Source organism: Acinonyx jubatus, chromosome B1 (assembly GCF_027475565.1).
Source record: "Acinonyx jubatus isolate Ajub_Pintada_27869175 chromosome B1, VMU_Ajub_asm_v1.0, whole genome shotgun sequence".
In the NCBI taxonomy this organism is placed as follows: domain Eukaryota; kingdom Metazoa; phylum Chordata; class Mammalia; order Carnivora; family Felidae; genus Acinonyx; species Acinonyx jubatus.
In genome coordinates this window covers 134,619,744-134,641,196 of record NC_069382.1, presented here as the reverse complement: position 1 = coordinate 134,641,196, position 21,453 = coordinate 134,619,744, and the positions used below count along the sequence as shown (strand labels likewise).

Below are 21,453 nucleotides of genomic sequence, written 5' to 3'. Positions count from 1 at the left end.
GAAAATGTTAGCTGTCTGAATCCAAGAACTGGGAAGCTAAAGCAGTAGTCTCTCCCTAAAGTCGCTGCTCTGCTTGTTTTATTACCTGCAACATTAAGGTTTTGTTTCCCAGATAAGACCTACAGGTTACTTTTTGTTCTTGAAAGAAAAGGAAACTGAGAAAGGTGCTCACCATAAAAACATCAAACATTAAAAAAGAAAGAAAATCCTCAAAAAAGAAAGGAAAGAGTAGACTGAGTTTCTGCCCTTACACAGTGGAAAAAAGGCCTATTTTCATTTCAGAGCAATTTTGGGTTAATGATAATTGGGCAAAATTATACTTACTATTTGTGTGCTTTCAGAAGTAATGTCAAATTTACTTAAAATCAGATATTTTAAGTTTCTTTTCTGGTACATTAAATGGTTAAAAGTGGTGTTCTTAAAGAAAAAAAACAAACTTTTTTTTTTTTTACAGAATAGTATAAATGTTTATTTTCTGTATGATTTACTTTGCTGTCCTGTTTTTACAATATAGAAAAGTGTATTCTTCGAATAGCTCTAGTAAATATAAATTTAATCTTTCTACTTTGGGATGTAAATAGAGCTAAAAAAATTATATACCCAACCCTCCCCAAATAGTCTTTTAAAATTGTTGAATTAATGTGGATATTAATCTTGTTCAGCAATTTGATGCAAATGCCTAAATACAAAAAGTTGCTTAGTAAGTACTACACAGGAAGGAAAGTCTTAATACTTTAGATAGCTTCTTGAAAATCAGAAAAACTAGTAGCATTTGATTGCACCTTCAAGTTTTTACAAGCAAAACATTCTCAAGCAATGCCGTCATACATAATCTACAATTGTAATCCAAATTTCACAAACATTTTCTGCACACTGTATATAAATACACATCACAAAGGTGCAATTAGAATTAAACACAGAATATGTACAAAATGAACAAAGTTTAGGTTTAGACCAAAAAGGTATTGTAATCTTTTGAAAAATAACTTGATTAGATATTTTATCCTCTTACACTAATTTACATTTATACAAATTTTAATTAAACATACTAGATTGAGGTGCTAAGAATGTTTGCACTATCTACATTTAAAGTTACTGCACTATAATTTTATAAATCCAAATTTCAAAAGGAAGATACTTCAATGAATAACGGAATCTTCTTTTGGATTACTTAATTTCTATTGCCTATATCTTGCATGTTCATATGAACATATATACACACTTAATACATACAACTATAGATTCCTTGTAGGAAATGTAATAATCATATACTAATAATTACTGAGGATTAAGGTACCTAACAAAATGCCTGAATTCCAACATGGTTTTTCTTGTCATAAAATCCAGAGTCCTCGTACAGGCTCTTAAATTCATAAAGCTCTTGAATTTTGAATTTGTGAAAATGATTTAGGTTATTTTAGTAATAATAAGAAAACACTCATACCTTCAGCTTATCAAATCACTGGCTAAAAATAATGCCATTTTAAGCTTCCCTTATAAAAAGAAGTCCCACTATAATTTTGAAAGCTTTGTTAGGAGGCCCTTTCAGTAAATCAAATAAGACTCCTACACTGGATTGAGACCTCTTAGTTCAAAAGTCTATAAAGAGAATTGTATAGATGAAAAGTCTTTCCCTCAATTCATTTATTAGAGCTTCAATGTTCTTTATTTCTCCAAGGCAAATTTTATACCTGATAATTATGTAAGTTTCTGTATTATCACTACATAATAAGTTCTATTCATATGCACCTCTCACTTTTAATAGTACCCAGTAATCACTTTGACAATTTATTAATATCATTTCAAATACACAGCACCTCCTTCAAAGAAAATGGAAACATCCCAGAGCATTTCTTAGTCACTCTTTCTTAGAGAAACACCTTGCCTATCAAGAACTACTGCCTGTCCCTTAACAGTTTTTCTTAAAAAACAACTTCTTAATTTTAAAAGTATGCCTATGGATTCCTTCCCCTTCTGACATTCCCAAAGTGACAACACGATATTATTCCAGAATCTGTGCTAAAAAGTTTTTTCTTAAAAAGGTAGTGCTTTTCTAAACACAAAAATGTCATTTGAATATGTTTCATAAGAATTTGTTTATGTAGACATTCTATCTGCTTAGGTCTAGTGCCAAAGAATGACTGGGTAATACCAATGGTTCTCTGGCTTTTTCTACTGGAGCAAAGTCCTACAACGCCATACATTATAAATTATATTAATTTATAAATGTCCTTTGTCAACAGCATCAGATGGATAGAACACCTAATTCTTAAGAAACCCATGCAAATTAAAAATCTATATAATACAATAAAGAAAAACTCAATTTAGAAGGGGCATAAACAGATTTAACTAAGATTTAAAATGTACTAATTTCCTCATTTAAAATTTCTTCTTTCAATATTATAACTTCAGGTCACACAAGGACTGAATTAACAGTACAATCATTGTTAAATTATCTTCCAGAAAATCAAGTGTCCCTGGACCTTCAATTTTCTGTACAGTTCCATTTATCAGTCTTTTGTGCAAGAGTTAGCAATTCATGGCACAAGGGTCACTTTTTGCTTTGCCTGCAGAATTGATGACGCTCATCAAACATCGTCCGAATTCCTCCAGTATCATCCGTTCGGCTGCTGCCTTTGATTTTCCCTTCTTGTCTGCCTGCTCTGCCTGGGCAAGAAGGCAATTACATGTGGCTTCCGCTACTTCCTTAGTTACAAATGTAAATGGCAATCTGAAATGATTTTTTGAGAGAGAAAGAGAGACGATGATGGTGTTGAGTAACAACAAAAGTGGATGACATTACTTCACGTGAATATCTGTTAACATGTTCATGACTCACCAACACACTGAACATTACAATTTGTGCAGTGAGCACAAGCACAGCCCAAAGAGCTTTAAAAAGTTAGACCTGTTTTATTATTGCATATAAGAAAATATAATTTTACATAAAATACATGTCTTATTACCTACACAAGGTTATCTGGTTAACTAAAAGATGTTAACTCTGTATGTCAACTGGATAATTCTGTAACAAATTCTCCTAATTCGTGAATTAGTTTTCAGAGTGCAGTCTTTGTTTTATTTATTGCTGTTTCTTCACAGCCTAGAACACTGCCTGACACATAGAAACACTCCACGAATATTTGTTTGTTCAATGAACGAATAAAATTGAGCACTGCAAGCAGTATCTCCTGGACAACACTAAAAATAAAGTACTTTCCCAGAGTCCCATATATTGTTCACAAAGCAAAAAGCACACCAAAATTTTGCATTTTTCCATCATGACAAACAAAACAGTGGGGAAACCAAATGCTGTTCTCTACATGGAGTTTCATTCATAAAGACCTCAACTATTAAGTATTAAACAAGAGCAATCCATCCTGAGGCTTGCTATATGTAGCCACGTCTTAAAGCCTTCAGAGACAAATCAGGCAACCTAACGTAACCACGACACTAATGTTACCAACGACACTGACAGAAGGAAACTGCAAAACAAATGAAGTCTGAAATTCAGACCTACTGTGTTGTCACAGTAATTGAGTAATTGAGGGTTTGGGCTGCTGTAGAGTTGTATAAAAATCTTTAAAATGTAAAACACTTTAAGTTAGAAAATATTATACTATTACAATAACGTTAATATTGTATAGTTAGTAACACTGTATAATAGTTCTTCAGAATTGCTATCTGAAATATTTTGTACAAAAAGAAGCATTTCTGTAAGCATTGGAGCCTATTTCAACTTAGGCATTTTACATAATATACCATCTGGAAGGCTCACTGCATTTAATAATTCTGCAAGCTAACCTCTACTAAACCCTCTGATACAAATCCACACCAGCAAGCTGTGCGGCATCGGACCCTGCCAAACACTGGGACAGCGATGCTTTATTCTTTCTGGCCACTTGGTAAGGATGATGGGAAGGACAAGGGAACCGAGACCTAGAGAGGGGGAGTGCTTGTCGAATTCATAAACTACTGCGTAGCACACACAGTATTTAAACTCAGCTCGGCCAAACTTTAAAGCTCGAGCTTTCCTACTCCAGAGTTTAGCAGTCCAGTGAAACAAGGTGCCCCAGTAGGATGGGGAAAAGTGCTACATGGGCACGGAAAAGGCAACAGAAGGTAAGGATGTGCAGAAGTGTGAATGATACTGCTACCAGGAACAGGTGTAAAAATTCAGTTTTCTTAGGGATTTGTCAAATTACATCACTACCTCATCTTAGTGGAGAGAAATCGAATTAAGCACAAAGCATGTTAGAAGTGTGTACTATATCTCACAGTGGTTTTCCTATTACCTTCAAAATCCTTTACAAGTAACTAGAGATAGAAAATGCAAAAAGAGGTTTGCAACAAGGCAAAGCATGAACTTAGCCTTGTCCAAAAAGAAGAAACTTTACCAGAAATAATACTGATGTTATACTATAAAAAGACATTAAAATACTGACTTACTTTCCTCCTCCACTATTCAAAGCCGGTGTTGGCCTAGTAAGCAAGTCCGAAATTTGAGAAGATAACTTAGTTTTCGCTGCCGTCTGTTGCTGTACCCTTACTTCAGCTGCGTCTGCCAAGTGCATCAGTGTCTTTCGTTCTGGGCTTTCTTCAAAATTCTTACAGCCAACACATTTGCATATTGAGGAACACATTATTTTTGCCTAAAAGATTTACAAAAGAAAAGCTTCCAAATCAAACCCAAAAAGCATTACTCTTAAGTAGACTCTAATCAAATCAACAGACAACAGAACTAACTGCTCAAATGACATAAGATACAATGGAAACCTCTCTTCCTGACAATGGGCTACCTACACGTGGACAGGTCAAATATTTAAGTCTGAGAGTGGCTACACAGTGATTGTTTTTGAGTGCTTCCACATCATTTCTTCCCCCGCTAAAGGTTTTCCTCCTGATATGATTAACGTGTGTTCTTTATAAAGAATATGAATGATACAATATTAAAAAAATACCAGTTATCCGGAATCCATCCACCTCAACGTGTTGATCATTTCCCACTTATGCAAACACACAATTATCACATGGAATTTCATAGATGCTCTTTTTATTATGGATAATCTCCATAATCTCCCTCCGTGAATCCCCTTCTCCAGCTTCCCCAAATCCTTCCATAGTCCATATTAAACCAGTGTGCCCTTGTATGTAAAAATGTGTAAAACATATATATTTATGAAAAACACAGCCCTTATGTACATATACCTATCTTAACTAACAAATACACGTCTTTTTTTTAGTTCATTTTACAAAATCGTATGCCCCACTTTCTGCATCTTCCGTTTCTCACACTACACCTCATGGAATCCCTCCCCCCAAGTCATCTAGCATAGGCTGGATTCATTCTATTTAATGGCTGAGTATTAATCCCTGGTATAGATGTGCCACCTTTTATTTGGGCATTCACTTGCCTGTTGCTGGGCATTTATTTTGTTACCAGTTCTTGAGTACTACAAATAATGCATAAAAGATTATTTTATATATATATATACATATATATGCTTTTATTTCTATGAGCTACATTTCTAGAATTGGGCTCACTGGCCAAAGGGTATGTGTATTTTAATAGATGTGGGCAGACTGTCTTTACAAAAGGCTGTAACACCTCACATCTCATCAGCAATGTATAAAAGAAACCTTTCCCACATTCCCTCCAACAGTGTATATTCTAGCTCTTTTTAATATTTAGCAATGTGGGGGAAAGAGGTGAAGTGAGAGCTCACTGTTCCGTCATTGACATTTCCCAAGCCTAGTAAATTTGAGTATCTTTTGTTGGATGCAGTTTCTTCAGTGAACCCATGTCAATTTAAAGAAACATACCAACTGCCCTTTCTCTCTACAGCACCTAGCAAGACAAACAAATCGTATTATGACGAACACATTTAACCCTGCTCCTTTCTTACAATACACAAATAAATTCTCTTTACCAAGGGAACAAAATGGATATACATTCTGGGTTAATGGAAGTAAGCTACACTTAATAAGTATCTAATGATGAAGAGATAAAATCCCTGATATCAAGGGTGAAAAAGACACACCAATAACGATAATTTGGATTAAGTATGAAGAACCGTAAGAAAGGTACTAATAATCTAACAGGAACTCAGGAAGAAGAAATTAGAATGACAGAGTATCCGTTTAGCTTTGCTGATTCAACTTCCCCTGTGGTCAAAAGGAGAGGAAAAAAGGTTACAAGGCACAGCCATTTAAAAAATGTGGACGCTCACATCTCCACTCAACAAGCCTTGAAAGCTGAGTGAAAGGAACAGGCATGTGTTATCCAGATGCAGACTAACTGTACCAAAAAAGCCAATTCAGTTCAAAAGACCAACAAATGAACACACAAACTGTCAGACAATATCACAACCAATTCACAAGCAGCCAATCAGCCACTGCTAGTCCTAGATTAGTGCATTCCAGTTCTTCCATTTCTTGGTCTTTGAGAGCAACAAGTTAGTTATTAGACACTATGTGTGTCCTGAAAGTCAAGGATTTTTATAACTGGGCAGCTTTCTCTCTCTTAGTATACTTCAACCAGCTTTTCTATTTCTATAAATTCTCTCTCTATATATAAATATATAATTGTTAGTTCTTGTATGTTTATCATATGCCTAGCATGTACAGACCGTTCAATGCCATATGCATGGAAGGGCTTCTTTGCCCTTCTGACCCAGCTTTACATCAATTTCCATTTTGTCTCTTTTTGTGGACTTGGTTTGATAATAAGAATATGCTATTCTTACATTTTTTAAATATCCATGACAAATTTTTTATGACATGGTTTATGAACAGATGCCACCTATTTCATCATGTGTTCAAATAAAGGAGTCCAGGGGCACCTGGGTGGCTCAGTTGGTTGAGCATCCAACTTTGGCTCAGGTCTGATCTCACATTCTGTGAGTTCAAGCCCCACGTCGGGCTCTGTGCTGACAGCTCAGAGCCTGGAGCCTGCTTCAGAGTCTGCGTCTCCCTCTCTCTCTGCCCCACCCCTGCTTGCTCTCTGTCTCTCAAAAATGAATAAACTTAAAAAAAATTTTTTTTTAATTCAAATAAAAATTCAGGATAAAAAAGGATAAAAAACTGACTTGTTGGACTCTAAAACATTATTTAAGACACTTTCAAAATACTCTTAATTATACACAATTTTCATTCATTTTGATTTTAGGACCAACAAGAGGTTACCTTACTATACTTCTTAGAAGGAGTATTTGACTTCTAACACAGGTGAATTACGAATTCATTACATAGGGAATACAGCACACATAATCTTTACTGTGACACATTTTGAATGGGAAGGGGCACGGAATGGCAGGCACACACTCCTAAAGCAGAGCAACCTTATGAGGGGAGAATGCCGTCCTTGGTACTGCTTTACCAAGTACAACGCCAGGGCTTCTGCCAAAACAAAAAATAAGGTATCCTTCTGAATATGAAATCTGAAAGTATGAAAATATAATAGATGAGAAGAGCCAGCTAACTGTAGGGATGACTCAATTCCAAAGATTGTCAGTGAAGAGTTTTCAAACCAAAAAAGCAAATACACTAACACAGGGTTCATCTTGGGCATGAATAGATTATTCTATTTAAGCTTTGAAAATAAAAACAATGTTTATTACGTAGTTATGTAGTACTTCGTCTATAGCAAGAAGGGGATGATTTAAATAGCATTTAAAAATAAAATAAATAGCACCTGTCAAAATTGCCTGACTAATCATGGTCAGCAGCAAAAATGGATGCAATCACTTCACAATGACCAATAACCTCAACCAGCAATATTTCATGTTTCTTTCCTATTTTTATGCTCAGAAAGCAAACTTCGTAACATAATTCAGTTTTCCAAAGAGCACTGTTCTTCAACAAGGCACTATAGGCATGTTGGTCAAGATAAATCTTCACTTTCAGGACTGCCCCTGGAATGCAGACTATTTTGTAACCACATATATTTTCAAAAGCCCAGGGGGGACAGTTGATAGCACTACTCTTCCATTAAAGACAACTGCTAGTTTCCAAACCACTTTGATATTATTTAAAAAATTTTTTATTTATTTATTTTTAATGTTTATTTATTTTTGAGAGAGAGAGAGACACACACAAAGTTTGAGTGAGGGAGGTGCAGGGAGAGAGGGAGACACAATCTGAAGCAGGCTCCAGGCTCTGAGCTGTCAGCACAGAGTCCGATGTAGGGCTTGAGCTCACAGACCGGACCGTGAGATCATGACCTGAGCTGAAGTTGGACGCCCAACCAACTGAGGCACTCAGGCACCCCCAAAAAGTTTTTTTTTTTAATGTTTACTTATTTTTGAGAGAGAGAGAGGAAGACACAGAACCCGAAGCAGGCTCCAGGCTCTGAGCTATCAGCACAGAGCCCAATGTGGGGCTCGAACTTACAAACCATGAGATGATGACCTGAGTTCAAGTCAGACACCCAACCGACTGGGCCACCCAGGCGCCCCCTGATGTTATTTTTACTAAAAATCAATAAATTGTTGCTCTGATTTACACACTTCCAGGTATAATGATCAAGAAGTTATGAACTGGTAATCAGGTAATGAGTCCCAAAGCCATAATGACAAGACCAAGGTATTGTTCCTCTGAAGCCCTGCTTGGCAGGCCAGAAGGTCTTCCTCAAACTAGGGCCCTTGCAACGACTGTGCATATTTTCAAACTGCGATAGCAGAATAATTTCCCAATTTGTAAGTAAATTTTTACAATATACCCTTTCTAAAGTTATTTTCAAAAAAATGGTTAGATTATGTTCCCCCACCAGCATCTCACCTCATAGCATTCACAGTAGTTTTTAAGACATCCTGATCGTTTGCAATTACATCCTTTGCTGTGACGTCGATCTGATTCTCCCTCCTTTCCTTTCCCTATCTTAGGTTTAAAAGCTTCTGGATTTCTGTCAAGGCATGCCTATTAAAACAGATCAAATATCAACTGAAGCTCAATCACATTAGATTAAATACAGCAAAAGGAATTAATTTTCATTGTAAAGGAACCAAGTTCTACAAAAATCAGGTGAAACTGGAAATTTCTGTCAGTTAAATAAAATAAAAAGTAATCACCTTTATTGCTTTTTGCCTTTCATTTTCATGTTCCAAATTATTATAACAATTAGTACAGTTGCAGTTGTTGCAAAATTCACCATTTGCAAAGCAATCACAATATCTGGAATACAAAAATCAGTGCAAGTCACATAAAAAAGTCATTGGTTATTTTTTTTTTTTTATTGTTTATTTATTTTGAGAGAGCAAGCAAGAGTAGGGAGAGGGGCAGAGAGAGAGAGGGAGAGGAAAAAAATCCCAAGCAGGCTCCATGCTGTCAGCACAGAGCCCAACACAGGGCTCAAACCCATGAACTGTGAGATTGTGTCCTGAGTCAAAATCAAGAGTCAGACATTTAACCGAATGAGCCATTCAGGCATCCCAGAAAAATCATTGTTAAAATACATAAACTAGAAATTATCTGATTAAAAGCATTATATATGCAGAGCCACCTACTTACAGAGTTTATTTTTACTGACTGTCAACCACGTTGATCAGCCTCAAAATTAAAGTCACTGGCTCCTAGAATTTTGGTTTAGAAACAGTTCCAGTAGTAACTGCTGTCAACACAACAGCTACGTGATTTTATGTGAACCCAAAGTAAGTTATTTCAAAATTATTAAAAAGGAAACACATAAGCTATATTCCAGTAGTGCAATCTGCTTACTTGAACTACAGTTATGCTTCTTGGGATTTTAAACCACTTACATGACCAGTGCTTTTCACTCAAGTGTTTCATGTCAGATCTATTGGTTCAGACCTAATATGCAAATTAATCATCCAACAAATTCTTTTTAAATGTTTATTTTTTTATTTTTGAGAGAGAGTGTGTGCGAGCAGGGGAGGGGCAGAAAGAGAGGGAGACAGAGAATCCACGCTGACAGCAGAGAGCCTGATGTGGGGTTCGAACTCATGAACTGTATGATCACGACCTGAGCCGAAGTCAGATGCTTAACTCATTGAGCCACCCAGGTGCCCCCATCCAACAATTTTTAAAGCTACTCAGAGTATCACCTCACTTAGGAGACCAAATATAAAGGTCATAAGTATAATCAAATTTATTATTATTAACAAAAGAGACTATGTCTGTCTCATGCTGCTGTGTCCCTATATTCCTACTCCAGTGCCTCATCTATGGTAAAGACTATAAAATAACTTCTGAATGTATGAAACAGTATTTTTACACCGTCATAAGTGCTCATTCACTTGCACGTTTATTTAAATTACTTGGACTTATGAAACTGGTTTGTTAAGAATTTTTATTTAACTCCATTTACTTTTAAAAGTATTTTCAGTTATATCCAATGAAGAAATAGTAGCAAAAAGACTTACAATTTCAAACACAGCGATTTTGTACAATTACAGGGCTTCCTGGGCCGACTGGCAGACTCTGATGGTATTATGCTATACAGATACAAAAAAAAAGATACAGATTTTAATCAATTAAAGATAACTACTGCAAATTGGAAATGTCTCTGCAAATCCCTCCTAAAATAAAGCTTTAACAAATGTACCCATCTCTAATAATCCATCTCTATGTTGTCCCTTCACATCAAATTCAAAAGCAAGTTGTAGAGTCAAGACAGGGAATTTTTCAGAAGGAGGTTATGAATAGCTTCTAAAGAACACTCCACAAAAAAACTCTTCTTCTGAGAGAACTAGAGCTGAAATCTGCTCAAAACTTTTGGGATTCAATTATAAAAGCAATGAGGGGAAAGGGGTATACGGGGTTGGAAGTGAGAGAGGTGGACTGGTCCCATGCAATTAACCAAGCACCGCTTCTAAACCAATATTGCAAAGGAAGCAATTCACAGATTAAAAAACAGATTAATAACAACAACAAAAAAGGAAAGGACCTAACATAAACAATTTGAAAACTAGTTAATATCATTTTTAAAAACATATTCAGGATGAGAGAGAGAAAAGAAAGAGACAGAGAATATGTGGCAAAACTGATGAATCTGAGTAAAAGACATTTGGGAATTCTCTCCTCCTGTAACTTTTCTGTTTAAAGCATCTCAAAATAAAAAGTTCCATAGAGGCGTGCTCACATGGCTTTGAGGAAAAAATATCTTATGATGTTTTGAAATACATATATTTAATGTTGCATTTAACCTGATCCAACAACTTCACTTACATATTTTCAAAAGACTCACCCATTGAATGGAAGCCTTGCCTGGGTCTGGATACCAGGTGTTCCGGTGAAGTTTGAGTTGCTTGCTATAGACACATATGAAGACTGCTGTAGCTACATAGAAAGAAAGGTAGTTTTAGACCATATTTACAAAAATGCACAATACTCTCAGATATAATGATCAATAAGGAACACAAATCATCCACTAAAACAGGAAAAACAGTATGGAGAATTTCATACACACTACCTCATGGAGCTCTTCTAAAGGCCCAAACTAATACCAGAGGTGAAAACAACGTGAACATTTTAAAGTACTACATGGTACAAATACAAGAAACTTTTCATAGAGGAGTAAGCATATCAGGATTAAGAAATTCTGGATGAATGACTCAAAAATATTAAGTATTAATTTGTATTAGCTAGAAAAACGCAAGTGTCTACTTGTAAATAAAATAGGCACTATACTGATCATTCATCACATTATAAGTTATAGGGAATGAGAAGTTACGTGAGCAATAAGTTTCTATTTTACATTGATTTCTATACAAGAAAAGAGATGCTGGAGACAAAAATACTAGACATTCATTTTCTAATCAGTGGTCACATTAGCATACTCCATAGTACATTTCATTAAAGTACACAGGTTTCTTTTCTCTCTCTTATAATCTGTGTAGATCAACTCAACAGCTTAGAACATGGTGCTAATTTGCTGGATTCTTACGTGAAAAAGAAAACTTCTATCTGCTTTAGAAGCAGCACTCCTAACCCTCACCAGCCAGTTAGATAATACATGGTTTTAACTCTAAAGATGACCAGATGAGAGTATCTGGACAGGTCACTAAAGATGAGTCACCTAGAAATGTATCTCACGGTCTACTTTCCAGGAGCAAGTCAGTGGCATCCTACTCATATGTGAGGAAGAGCTGGATCACAGTGGCAATGTTCTCTAAAGGCACCTGGACTCCACCAACTTCAACTTCAATTTCTCTTCGATCTACATAGTCTTGCCCTCTTCCCAAGCTGCTCTCAGTCCCTAAGTGACTTGCATATGTGACTTGTGCCATTTCTAAACGCTAGAGATACATAAATAAATTCAGAAGTTTTTGTTAGCATCTTAAGATTTTAGAAAGAGCCATTTTCATACTGAGTAAGATGTTTTTGAGTAGTTTCAGAATGTGATAGGACTGCACATCTTAGACCAAATCATCCTTTCTGAAATGCGACGACTCCATTTTTTTCTCATACCTGAGTAACATACTGAGCTGGAAGCACTGCATAGCCCACATTCCCTGTCCCCGGAGCCGGGGCCAGCACAGTGCCTGGTGGCAAGTTAGTGAGGTTTGGCTGGATCTGTGGCAGTGGTGTGGCAGGCATGATGAGCCGCTGCTGTGGCTGGCTGGTGGTAACTATTTGTGAAGTGGGATTGATCGGTTTGGGAACAACCTTAAAAAAAGAGGAATTTACAGAAGTAAATTTTACACCCTCTCCATTCAGCATATATCTCTTGTACGTGAATCTTAACTTTCAGTTGTAGAACTGAATTGTCTGTTTGGGAGAGACTGGGAAAACAAGTTCTGTGACACTCACCTGTTTGACAGTCTGCGCGGAGACAAGAGGAACTGACATCCGCACGGGAGTGGTATTAACAACCACTGGCTTTGCTTTTGAGAAAAAGGGGAGGAAGGACAATTTATTTTCAGAAAATAGTGCTTGAAACATTTAAGACACTTAGTTCTCTCAAGATATCCTGATAAAAGAGCTTAAAGAATTTCATTTATTTCTGCCTAGAGCACTCTTTAATCAAGATAGTTACCTTTTCAAAATTCCTTAGCCCATCTACCAAGGACCGCGTATCTCAGGGAGCTCCAGTCTATCCGCCTGCTAAGGGAATGTTCGTCATTCAAGACAGTCTACTGAAAATATTTCAATCTGTACTCAGGTGATTTAAACACTCCCTAGTAAAGCCAGTCACATGAAATGTTGTATAAATTTTAAAAAACTGCCATTCAGGAGCTTGAGTCACAATGCTGTTCTGTATTCTAATTGCCATGTTTGTACCGAAACCAGAGAAGATATCATTTTTATAGTATAATACATTATTTACAGAGTACCTACTAAAAGGCAGCACAGCATGAAGGTTAAGAAGATGGTCTCTTAAGTCATAACACCCTTGGGGGTTCAAATCCCAATTCTGCTGCTTTCTAACTCTCTTTGCCTGTACTCCATCTACAACATGGGGATAGTATCTCCGTTACAGAGTATAAAGATTAAATATGTTAATCTATGAACATTTATTAGAACAGTGTCCAACAAATAGTAAGTGCTCAATAAATGTTAGTTGCTCAATAAATGTGATTATTGTTATTACAACCAACATTACTCTATAAATGGCATTATAGACAGTGTTCCGGGGAAACTAAAGTATAAAGACACTTGCTCAAAGAGGTTACACTCCAGTAGAGCAGATGAGACAATATACCAAATAAAATAAACATGATTAAAAAAGAGAAAGTGCTGCAGAGTCCGAGGGAGACAGAATGTATGTCTGACTGGCAGAGGATATGGAATACTGAAAGAATGCATGACAGGCATTGTGTCTGAGGTGGGTCGTGATCAATGGTCAGGTTGCAGAGAGGGCACACGAATTGGAGCAGGACATTCCATGAAGAGGTAGAAGCATGAGCAGTGGAGGCCTGATGCTGGGAAGCAGCAAAATATTTCACAAAATGTTAGTGAACAGACCAGTCTGGTTGGAACCTAGGGTTAAAGTAGGCAAGCACGGGTCTTTAACGTTAGGGTAGAAATCTACATATTTAATCTGCATTTTTAATTCAGTAGGCGATGAGAAGTTTCTGAGGATTTTGAAGTACAGAAATATTACTTGGAATAGCACAAAAAGAAACTGTATTTGGCCACAGTGTATAAAACAGAATGGAGTTCCACAAAACAAGGAAAGTTAGAAGAGTGCACAAACTGAGGGTCTACTTGGGATGACACAGCTGGGGACGGACAGGAGAGAGCAACTGCAAAAGAGAAGGTGAAAGTGAAAGGACCCACCCAAGAGAGGGCAGAAATTGCACGTTATTAGGGAAGAAAATGTAAGTCAGTGTGAAGCTTCCAAGTGGCCAGAAAAAGGACAGCAACCAGATGGAAAACCTCAAGGGTGAGATGATTTGAAGGGAAGATGAACCCTGACATAGAGACAAACTATGACGAAATGGACGAGAGAGGCTGGCACTAGACCTGTATGTTTGGACCAAAAGAAGTACAACCTTTCAAATTGCTTACTGCCATTTCCACAGTCTAAAAAAGGGATTTAAGAAGATAGGAAGGATAGCCTGTTAGGTTTTATTTATGCAAAAAGGCCTAGAGCCTGGTCTGAAAGAGACAGCTTGAGATAATGGGATCTATGGGATCTAACAACAAAAGAAAAAGAACACACTTCCTTAGATAAAAAGGCTGGGAGGGCTGATGGCTGAAGACAGAAGGCTGAGAGTCCTGGAAGAACATTAGACAGTTCTCTGGCCTAAAGAGAGCAGGCCCCTGCAAGCAAGGGGACAAAGAGAAAGGGTGGGGTAAGTGGGGGACCTCCAGAAAGTGTTTGATCAGTGGTGATGACTGCATCTCTCTCAATACACTAAAAACCACTACACTGTATGCTTAACAAGGGTGGATGCTATAGTCAACACAAATTCTATCTCAATAAAGTTGTCATACAAAAAGAGTACATGACCATGAATTATAGAAGCAGTGACATCGGATACCTAATTTGAACTTACTTCCTGTTCTGAGTCTCTTCAGTTACATCAATTTTATTTGGTTAAGTTATGCTAACCACTACAGACTGATCTCAGCAGTACTAAAAAGAATTAAAGGAAATTATAAGACTGAATTCCTGCTTGGAACACAGAAGAACAGACTCCCTACTCCACTTGCTCCTTGGAGAAGAGATGCTGGCCATTGTTCCATGAACACATACAGCAGTGATTCTGAAGTGACTCCAACAACCAGAGAAGGTAAGAATTTCCTGGTGGTCTCTGAAACAAAGGGAAGGAGCGTGTGGCCTGCCTTCAGTCACATCAAATGACAGATGCAGATGATTTTTATTTGGATAATAAAGAAAGGGTTAACTGTGTGTGTGTGTGTGTGTGCGCGCGCGCGCGCACACAGAACTAGAAAATTTGGGAACTCTAGGTTTACGTTAGCTTTGCATCTGCATGCTGAGTTTTCACTAAAACCTGGGAAATGAAGACAATAAAAAATGAAATGGCCAGAAAAGAGAACATTACAAATTACCTAGGGAAAGGGGGACATATTAATGTTATATAACTACATCACCAGTCTCTATTTCTCCTCCCCCTCAACTTTTGAGCACAGTCCCACATTACTTTTACTGCCATTTTCATAGAAACTGGAATAATCTTTTCTTTTTTAGTCTTTAACAGAAATTCTGAGCAATCTTGTTAGAATAGCCTCATTCCAACTTTTAGAAACCATACATACGTGCAAGTGTTTAAGGCTTTTTAATTTCTTAAATTGACTTTCACCAAGATGGTAGATTACATTCTAAAGAGATTAACCATGAAGTCTTCTGGATCTTTCTAGTGTGTGGCCTGCTATCCAACCAGCAGTTAACATGGTAGAACCTTTGAATACTGGCTTTGGTGGGAAATGTACAAGATGACCCTAACCCCCCCTTTGGCATAAGGAAATCCCTCACTGGAAATTAAGCCCTTATAAAGACATATTAGTACATTCATGAACGAGAGCAGCTAGTTTTCATGTATCTCTAATAAAAATTATAAATTTAATTCATTATTCCTGCAAAATAATATATATTATATATACCTAGGTCTCTTATGGGATAGGAGAACAAAAAAAGAAAAATATGGGTGGATATAAGGGAAATTGCATGGGTGGTTGTGTATGTGAGCAGGCCCGAAAAGGGTATATACAGGAATAACTGAAGGAGCTGGAAAGGTAAAGGGGAGGGCAGGGAGGGAAAGTTGAAGGTACAAGGCAAAAAAAGAAAGAAGCAGAGAAATAGAAAAAGGTGTGTGTGGGGAGGCGGGGTGGGTTTCCAGGAGGCAAAGAGCCTAAGTAGAGAGAGGCAGAAAGGTAGATAAAAACTTAGAAAAGGAAGTACCAGTAATTAGAATTATGCAGTATCCAACCTATTCATGTACTCTTCCTGGATCTTTAGCTTCTTTTCTACTTATACCAAAGGCTTATTATTGACTAAAATTAGTGTTAACATCACATTGGAAATGGATCTCAGCATATAGTACACATACAAACACACACATAAAATATAACAACTGTATCTCACGATTACTTCATATCATTGTAATTTATCCAGGTACACTGGACTTGCAGCACCTCTTTTAGTACCCTGCTAAGTTTAAGTACTGAGAGAATATAAAACTTGACTCCCTTAGTCAGCAATATGCAAGTGTCATTTTCCTTTCATTAAGAATACTGTAATAAAAGATTTTCTTCTCAAATCAGCTTAAAGAGGGATTAGAAAATAAAACTACTTGATAGGTCTAATTTTAATAGAATACAAACTAAAATACTGTTTCCTTCACATATCCTCTATTTTCTCCCATCAGTAATTTAAAAAATAGATAGGATTTTTCTTCCACAGTTTCCCTTAGTGAACTAGCTATCGGCAATATGTTGGTCCAACCCTCTGATCCCTTAATCAAAATGAAAGAGGAAACAAGTGATCTTTAATTCTGCTATTCACATCCAGTAAATAATAAGTCATTTACTTGCCATCAACTGCTTTGTGACATTGAAGGGATACGCAGCAGTCTTCCAAGACCAAAAATCAGGCCCTAAATCATAAACTGTCCTGAGCCTTTCATACCATTCAATTTTTAACAAGTAGATAAATATGGAGAGCGGTTCTGTGTGTGAGTCTATGTATAGGTATCGGGTGGTAGAAAGGGTTAAACACAAACAGAAAACGGAAGGACTACAAACAGGCATATCCTCCAAAAGTACAATTGAGCAAAATAACAGAACATTGTAAGTGCTTTTTATTAGCAACTACAGATTCAAAGTAAGTAAAGGATGAAAGTGGTGCAAAGTTCTTATTTATCATTTATACCTTGCCTACTAGTCATTTCAATTGACCCAAACCCTATCAAACAGCTTCACAGTTTAGAAAACAAGATAAATAATTTGGTTTCATCTAAATTTGTCCCACTAACGTAGACGGTAGGCTTACAAACCAGCAACATAATGGCTACGCACAAACTGATGAATAATTCTGATTGTCTGGTAGTATAGTACACTGTGTACCAACTTCTAGCAGAGTGAAATACTGTATTTATATACAACTATGATTCTATTTTGCAGCTTTCTGCAACAGTTGCTGAATTCATACTGTCGGCTGAAATGCCATACTTAATCAGGCTTTCAGTGAGAAAAGGACCAATGTTCTTTAATAATGTTCAAAGAATTAATGACTGTTTTTAAAAAATGGTTACTAACCTTGCTGGAGAGGTTGAGTGTTTGTACTGGGATTCTGACTAACTGGCTGGGTGGAGCTACTGGCTGTTGTGGCAGTAACAAGTCGGACATAATGAAACTTGCTTCCAGGCACTTGAATCTGCTGGACATTGGGAGCAGTTGCCAGAGGAATAATTGTCTTAAACTGTGATGTGCTCACGCCTCCAACAGTGATGGTCTGCACAGCTGATTTCACTGCCTATTAAACAATACAACACGGCTATCGTTAATCTGGGATTTAACTTGCCTACTCTTTTAACTTATGACAATTGCTCAGGTAAAAAAGTATGTTCCTGTATTTCATCAAAAGCTGTTGAAAGGAACAACCTGTTCAAAGAGAAATGAAAAGAATAGTAATGAATACAGGAGTGAAACCAAAATCGGCGAGTTCTACCTTCCATCTCTAGTAGTTACTTCCTTGAGAATCCAGGTCAGGTGACTTGCTATGAAGAAATCATTACTTAAATTACAAGAACTTACTCAGTTTTGTTAATCTTTATAAGAAAAGAGTTATTTTAAACCCCAAGAATTTAGCTTCATATTCAACATCGAGAAAAGAGGATGCAGACACTTGGCTTTATTTATTGCTACCCACCAAATTAACTATGACAAATTTCATTTTCACATGTTCTAAAGAAGAAACCCAAAAGAAAAGCCCATCTTATATCCTCATTAAGTCCAGTCAATTCAACTGTATCTGCAGATACAAATGTAGCCACTAACATATGGGTAAGGGGTCAAATTCAGTCTAAAACTACCCCAATTTTGGTTGTCTAACAAAACTAATTTTGGGAGATTCAAACTTGAGTCAATATAATCATTTTAATCCTTTCCTTCATTCTGATAAACAGCAATGTGACTTCCCAAAAAGCTAAATGAAACATCAGAGGCAGAACAGAATAAAAGTCTCTCAAGATGTCTTCAGTTGGTGTTTAATCAACATACAACAGACTGTCCTATAAAGGTCTAGGCCAGATTCTCAACCAGTTCTATCGTGTTATTTTATAATTATATCCCCACCTATTTGTCAAAGAGCCCTCATGCTAAAAGACCATTCACTGATGTTGGAAATCTATATTATGCGGATAATAATTTATGAAAGAATAATTCTTAAGAATTTGAACATTTTCATAAAAGCCTAGAAAAGAGAGAGAGAGAGAGAGACGGAGGAATTCATTTAGCATGGAAACTCTACAGGCAATAGTCAAAGGAGATTACTTCATAAAACGAGTCACACATTATCACTGGGCAGCGGTACCACAAAGCAGATCTAAAATAAAGATAAGAGACAAGAGCCACAACCGCCATTCGGTTAAATGAAAATATAAAGCTTAAGAAAAGGGATAAAATGCGTACATATGGAAGCTACTGAAAAATCAAGCAAGCACGAGACAAGTATGTACAATGATGCAAGAGACACGTATCAGCTCAAAATGGGGAAAAAAATACTATCTTAAGGTGCCTCAAGCATAGATTTATTAGATACTTAATATGAATAAAGGATAGTGCTTTTAATACTCTAAGATGAGCTGTTTTAAATCTAGCAGCCATATTATGGGCTAGGTATAGTGTAGCCAAGGACAGAGCCTAGTTTGGGTACATTTGCATAGCATGCCTTTTTCCAACTCTTTCAACTTTTCTGCATCCTAAGCTTCAAGCTACAACTCTTAAAAGATGTATAGATTTGGGTCCTCAAAACAAAAATCAGATCTGACTGTAAGTTTAAATCGTTTATGTCTGTTTACATCTAACAGACCTACTTAAAGATCTGCATTTAAATCCACTGTTGTACTGTTTTCTATTTGAACCACCTGTTCACTTCCATTCTTTTTTCTCTTTCTTACCTTCTTTTGTGTTATTATTCCATTCCCCTCCCTGTATTAGCTTTTTATTTATACATTATGTTGCTAATCTTTTAATGGTGACCCTAGAGATTACAACGGACAATGTAGGAATTAAATCAGTACTTTACACATCAGCCAGGAAATGAAAAGAACCACTAAACACGAATACCATTTACTTACTGTTAAGTATTTTAATTCTACATATAATAATTGAAAAAAAAATTTTTTTAATGTTTATTTTTGAGAGAGAGAGAGGCAGAGCATGAGCAGGGGAGGGACAGAGAGAGAGGGAGACAGAATCTATAACAGGCTCCAGGATCCACGCTGACAGCACAGAGCCCAACACAGGGCTCGAACCCAGAAACCGTGAGATCATGACCTGAGCTGAAGTCGGACGCTTAATCAACTGAGCCACCCAGGCGCCCCTCTACATATAATAATTTTAACTCCACAAGGCATTAATTTACATATACTCACAAATTTACCCTTTCTATATCATCCTGCTTCAAAGTACAAATGATTTTCCTTCTGCCTAAAGAGCGCACTTGAGGATTTCCTTAAATGTGGGTCTGCTGATGAGGAATTCTTTCCATTGTTTCTCAAAAAATGTCCAGTTATTTGTATCTCATTTGTTGATAAACTCATCTACTAAATTCTTTTTTTTTTAATGTTTATTTATTTATTTTTGAGAGAGACAGAGACAGAGCACGAGCTGGGGAGGGGCAGCGAGAGAGAGGGAGACACAGAATCTGAAGCAGGTTCCAAGCTCCAAGCTGTCAGCACAAAGCCTGACACAGGGCTCGAACTCACAGACCAAGAGATCATGACCTGAGCCGAAGTAGGACGCTTAACCAACTGAGCCACCCAGTACTCCTCATCTACTAAATTCTTTTTTTTTTTTTAATTCTTAATCTCAGTTTTATGTTTTCAATTTGAAAATATTCACCTGATTCCTTTTTTTTAATTGAGGCATACTGGACACACAATGTTCCATGAGTTTCAGGTTCATCAGATTCCTTCTTACAGTTTCTTTCTGCTGAAATTCTTCATCTTGTTACATTTCTGAATATATTAATCTTAGTTATTTTAAAAGTCTGAGTCTGATAACTCCATTATCTATATTTCTTGGTTTTGAATAATTTGGTCTGGTTGCCTGGTGACCTGATGATTTCTGATTCAATGCCAGACATTGTTTACAAAAAATTAAAGACATACTTTGAGGCTCTGAATGATGTTATATTCCTCCAGGGATAATTCACTTCAGCTTCTGGCACGCAGTTAAAAGTAGGGGCAGATCATCCTAAACCAATCACAAATTGAGCAGTTTGAAGCACAGCTTCAATCTTCCATAGGCCTGGTCTATTTCTGGTTCACTCTTCCCCTATATATTATATCAATGGTCCCAACTAGGAATGTGGTGTTTACAGGCTTCCACCTCCTTGGTGGGCCTGAAACCAAATTTTTGTTCATGAGATCCAGAAGACTGACATGAGATCCAGAAGACTGACTCAGCTCCTTAATCTCTCTGTAGCCACTTTCTGTTCATCACTTCAGTCTCTCAGCCACAACTTACAAATCAGCAAATGATCTAGGAAGTGTCATAGTGAACATGAGGCTGACTTCACTAGGCTTCCCTTTATTTCATGAATGTTACTTCAAACAGATTTTTAAAATATTTTTCCCCTGCTTTTTAGTTGTTTTTAGCGAGACAGTTGGTCTCCAACAAGCTAGTTCTGTATAGCCAAAAATAAAATACCAACTACTTGGGTTTTAATCTAGGTCACACTCCTTTGTTGTGTGACCTTATGCAAGTAACTGAACTTCTCTGTGCCTAAGTTTCCTCATCTGAAAATAATACCTTTCTTATAGGATTGCTGCAAGGATTAAAGGAGTTAAATCATATGAAGTG

The 21,453-nt window shown here is 36.8% G+C and overlaps 1 protein-coding gene across 7 annotated transcripts in view; it reads right to left on the bottom strand.

Moving 5' to 3' along the window:
* Window positions 1-437: 437 nt before the first annotated feature.
* The window catches only part of LIN54 (lin-54 DREAM MuvB core complex component), a 71,829-nt gene continuing 50,813 nt past the window's right edge, over window positions 438-21,453 (bottom strand). For 6 of the 7 annotated variants that reach the window (XM_027059637.2, XM_027059671.2, XM_053217201.1 and 3 more), the window contains 9 exons: window positions 17,683-17,899; window positions 12,769-12,842; window positions 12,427-12,624; window positions 11,204-11,295; window positions 10,380-10,451; window positions 9,069-9,171; window positions 8,779-8,916; window positions 4,450-4,652; window positions 438-2,731 (listed from right to left, as the gene is read on the bottom strand). In XM_027059637.2, the coding sequence (XP_026915438.1) occupies window positions 2,530-2,731; window positions 4,450-4,652; window positions 8,779-8,916; window positions 9,069-9,171; window positions 10,380-10,451; window positions 11,204-11,295; window positions 12,427-12,624; window positions 12,769-12,842; window positions 17,683-17,899 (1,299 nt within the window). In that variant the 3' untranslated portion in view covers window positions 438-2,529. The remainder of the gene's footprint in view (window positions 2,732-4,449; window positions 4,653-8,778; window positions 8,917-9,068; window positions 9,172-10,379; window positions 10,452-11,203; window positions 11,296-12,426; window positions 12,625-12,768; window positions 12,843-17,682; window positions 17,900-21,453) is intronic. The other variant, XM_053217202.1, reaches the window with a different exon arrangement.